Source organism: Sinocyclocheilus rhinocerous, unplaced genomic scaffold (genome assembly GCF_001515625.1).
Source record: "Sinocyclocheilus rhinocerous isolate Xijiao unplaced genomic scaffold, SAMN03320098_v1.1 scaffold548, whole genome shotgun sequence".
Classification (NCBI taxonomy): domain Eukaryota; kingdom Metazoa; phylum Chordata; class Actinopteri; order Cypriniformes; family Cyprinidae; genus Sinocyclocheilus; species Sinocyclocheilus rhinocerous.
Genome location: NW_015664702.1, coordinates 13,284 through 17,168, shown reverse-complemented (window position 1 = coordinate 17,168; position 3,885 = coordinate 13,284). Strand labels below are relative to the sequence as shown.

Genomic DNA, 3,885 nt, shown 5'->3' with positions numbered 1-3,885 from the left:
AAAATGCTCACCATGATCCAGAAATCAGGGCCAAAGAGTTTACGAGGACCACCTGGGTCACCTTCACCTGTAGGACCTGTAAGACAAGAGCAGATGTCATGAAATCAGTAGCAAACAAGTCAATCATTAAAAAAAACATCCATTTATAAAATAAAATCCTAAAAGCTGCATCATGCATAATTATAACACAAAGTTAGTACATTGAAGAATGAGAAGCATGTAAAATAAATAAAAGACTTACATGATACTGTAACGCTGTCACTTTGATGATAGCTGACAGGATTGCTTACACTGCATGAGTACAGTTTATTCTCCTGTATTTGAGCAGATGTCAAGAGCAGTTTTGTGTTTTTTTCATTCTGGATGATATTGTCTTCTTTATACCAGGAGACAGTCAGATCTGTACGGTCTCTAATGTCACAGGTGAGTGTAACGTCAGCACCTTTGCAGTCGATCTTCACAATAGGTTTAGGAGCCGTTGCTGTGACAGAAACATGGTGGTTAACTTCTACTGGAATTACTGTAGAAATATACACTCTTATTTTGTTATTATGGTGAAAGCATATGAATATTTGTCCTCTTACCATAAACGATAATTTCCTTTTCTCCAGCATCAATCTGTGTACCGTCAGCATTAAAAACAGTGTATGTATATTTGCCGGTGTTCTTCAGACTAACACTTTCAAATTTTAATGATCCATCATCTTCCATTTTTAGACCTGGAGTGTTTGATTTGTTCTTATTATTTTTCCTCTCAATGACAGCGTTACTGGCGGTATGGGCCCATTTGATCTCACTAGATTTGTCAGTGTTTGTTATTGGCAGCTTTAGGGTACAGGACGCTCCCTCTAGTAGTTCTGTTTTACATATCACTGCAACTATAACAAATAAAATGATATTAGCATTTAATAAAACTCAACAGGATTCATGCACTCATATGTGATTCTCAGAATGGGTTTCTTTTTTAAAGTCAAGGAACACTAACCTTCATCTCAGTTCAAAATCCTATTCTGCCATTATTGTCCATTTTAAAAAAAAATGTTAGGGTTCATTTAACACACACTGACTCCTATAACAATAGGGCGTGTTATCAAACTGAATGGGGTAAGTTGTCACAAATGTGGACCTGCTTTAGAGAGCATATCACAGTCTTTTCATTAGAATCTAAACAGTAAAACTATTATGAAACAGCAATTCAGGAAACGGCAAAACTCAGACCAAACTATAACCAAGTTATAAAATAAGTATAAAAATAAAACTAAACAATGTAAAATTACAAAATCTATGCCCTGATTTGACATTTATATGAAACAAGGCCGTGTCCTGAGAATACAGTACAATGATTCAGTTCAAATCTGCCTTTGTTATATAGTGACTCGTGTCTTCTCTTAGTCTTCTCTATTGCGTTCACCTATTTATTCAACAGATATTACAAAAATAATAAGATGATACTGGAATGTAATAAAAATTGTTCCATTTTAAGAAAGTTTTTGTACATGATGTTTGAAACCAACAAATCGGTGCCTAATAAAATGAGCATTTGTTAAGTAAGTCTTTTGACTCAAAACCTTTTAGCAACTGAAATCTTAGTTACTCTTTAATAATTTAGTTACTTTATGCCAACCTCTCCATGAGACAAAAATAAAGGTTTCAACTAAAAAAAAATAAAAATAAAAAGTTTCAAGGGGGGTGCAATAGACCATTTTTAGGTCTTCAAAGAACCTTTCAGTCAAAAGTTCTTAAAAGTACCTCTTTTTTCCTTAGCTTCACATTTTTTAAATGATCTAAAGAAGCATTTTATAACTATAAAGAACCTTTTGTGGAATGCAGAAGTTCCATTGATGTTAAATGCTCTTCCTGGAAACACTGGGGAAAAAAAGATCTTTTAAAGCACCTATTTTGAAGAACTCGTAACAGGCCTGAAGGTCTCCGCTAGAATTTGACTACTTATCTCTATATTCCACTTTCTGTAAGTGTTTCTGTTAAATGTAGATGCAAACAAACTCTCATTGCAGCGGTTTGCATGTAAACGCCACTAGATTTGCATTTAAAAATGGCCAAAAATGACTATATCAGTACAGTACAGAGTCCAAGGGCATGTGTTGCCTTTAGGAGATATTTCTACCTGATCTGATTCTTGAATGACAAGTGAATTTAGATGTTCCTATATAAAGTACTTTTTTCAAGTTAACTGAAAAAACAGGATTTACAGTGATTATTTTCACATAATTTATAGTCATTGTTTTGATATTAAATAGCACAATATGCATGAGACCAAAGGATAATGTGGATTACTATCCTTAATATGTTAATCACATCGTAATGTTGGACCTCAACAACAAAATATAATAAGGTCAACAGTATAATAAGGTCAACTAAAATTAAGGGAAAAAAGAGCCAATACACTTTAGTCTACTAACACGTATACAAAATGTAATCACAACTTACCAGTGAGCGCAGCAAAGCCGCAGAGGAATAAAAATAAGAGACTGTATTGGCAGCTCATTGCTCTTCTGAAAACAGCAAATGTTCCAGAACCTTTTCACAATCAACTGGAGGAAACAGAAAGAATTTCCTGTTCGCGATCAGAGTTGGCGGTTACGCAGACTGTGCCAAGAACTAAAGATGTCAGTTGTGCAGACGGAGGCATTTTGACACTGTGCAGCACAGGTGTGGAAGGATGCCATCTAATGTGCTGCACTGTCATGCAGGTGTTTTAACACATTTAGGATGGATCTGATATTTTGTGAACTTGGCCAGCTATTTTTATCTCAATCCTGCGGACTAGAAAGCTGGCAAGCACTGATTTAAAAATGATTTTACATGATTTAGGCAGATAGAAAAATCATACAGAAAGGCTTGCTCTGAGTGTGATGCATATGTAAACTTATACTGGATCAATCTAGGACAGTGTTTCTCAACTGGTGGCTCACGACCTAAAAAGAAGTTTCAGATCTGTTTGAATTGTGGGAGAAAACATCAATGGCCGCGTGTCAAACTCCACAGTATATTTTGGTGCAAAACCATCTGTCATTTTGAAAAAGTACAGTATTTAGCCCAATGTGTTTATTTTATATTCTGGTCTGATACATCACACTTTCTGTGTATTGCTATTGATTTGACATATTTCTGGACATTCTTTAAGGTAAACAAGAATGTAAACACAGTAAACAAATAGCCTAAGTATAATAAAAACCTTGCCGTTTATATACCAGTGACCTTTTTTAACATATAAACAACTGCATGACTATTTAATTTTCATACAATACTGCCATCTTCTGGACAACTTCCCTTTTAAAATAACTTTATTCCATTGACATCAACAGTATGTAAAGAGCAGGAACAAAAATTCACCTTGGTTGTTATGGGTGAGTGGATATTGATTATTAAATTCATTAATATTAATATTAATAAACCATTGTATTTTTACTTTAATGGTTGTACGTAGCCTCACTTGCAAGAAACAGAGCTTTACTGAAATGCATGCACCATGTTAACATAGTAATCCAAGGTACTTCCAAAAATATCACAGTACTATCATGGTAAATGTCCAAAAACATGTCAAAGCAACTTTTTGTAAGTTGCGTTTGATTTCATTTTGTTTTCACCGTGAACTGAACTTTCATAATTTGTCATTGTTTATTACACAGAGCGGGTCCTCAAACCTGTGATAAAAGCAAGGAAGATTAATGTTAACCCTGATAGTGTGCATTTAAGATGAGTACAGCAATGCTGTGGTTAAGCAGATCTGTGATCATAAGAAGCATGAAAGAAATTATATTGCTGCGAAAAGTAACATAAGTGCTCTTACTGTTCATGACACGTGAGCAGAACAAATTTCCGTGTAAACTTTTCATATAAATCATTTGTATGTTAAACATAACT

The 3,885-nt window shown here is 34.4% G+C and overlaps 1 protein-coding gene across 2 annotated transcripts in view; it reads right to left on the bottom strand.

Moving 5' to 3' along the window:
* LOC107730403 (T-cell surface antigen CD2-like) overlaps nucleotides 1-2,669 on the bottom strand; it is a 10,486-nt gene extending 7,817 nt beyond the window's left edge. For both annotated transcript variants that reach the window (XM_016541245.1, XM_016541246.1), the window contains exons 1-2: nucleotides 2,449-2,669; nucleotides 720-878 (exon numbers count right to left, since the gene is read on the bottom strand). In XM_016541245.1, the coding sequence (XP_016396731.1) occupies nucleotides 720-878; nucleotides 2,449-2,506 (217 nt within the window). In that variant the 5' untranslated portion in view covers nucleotides 2,507-2,669. The remainder of the gene's footprint in view (nucleotides 1-719; nucleotides 879-2,448) is intronic.
* Between the last annotated feature and the right edge of the window lie 1,216 nt (nucleotides 2,670-3,885).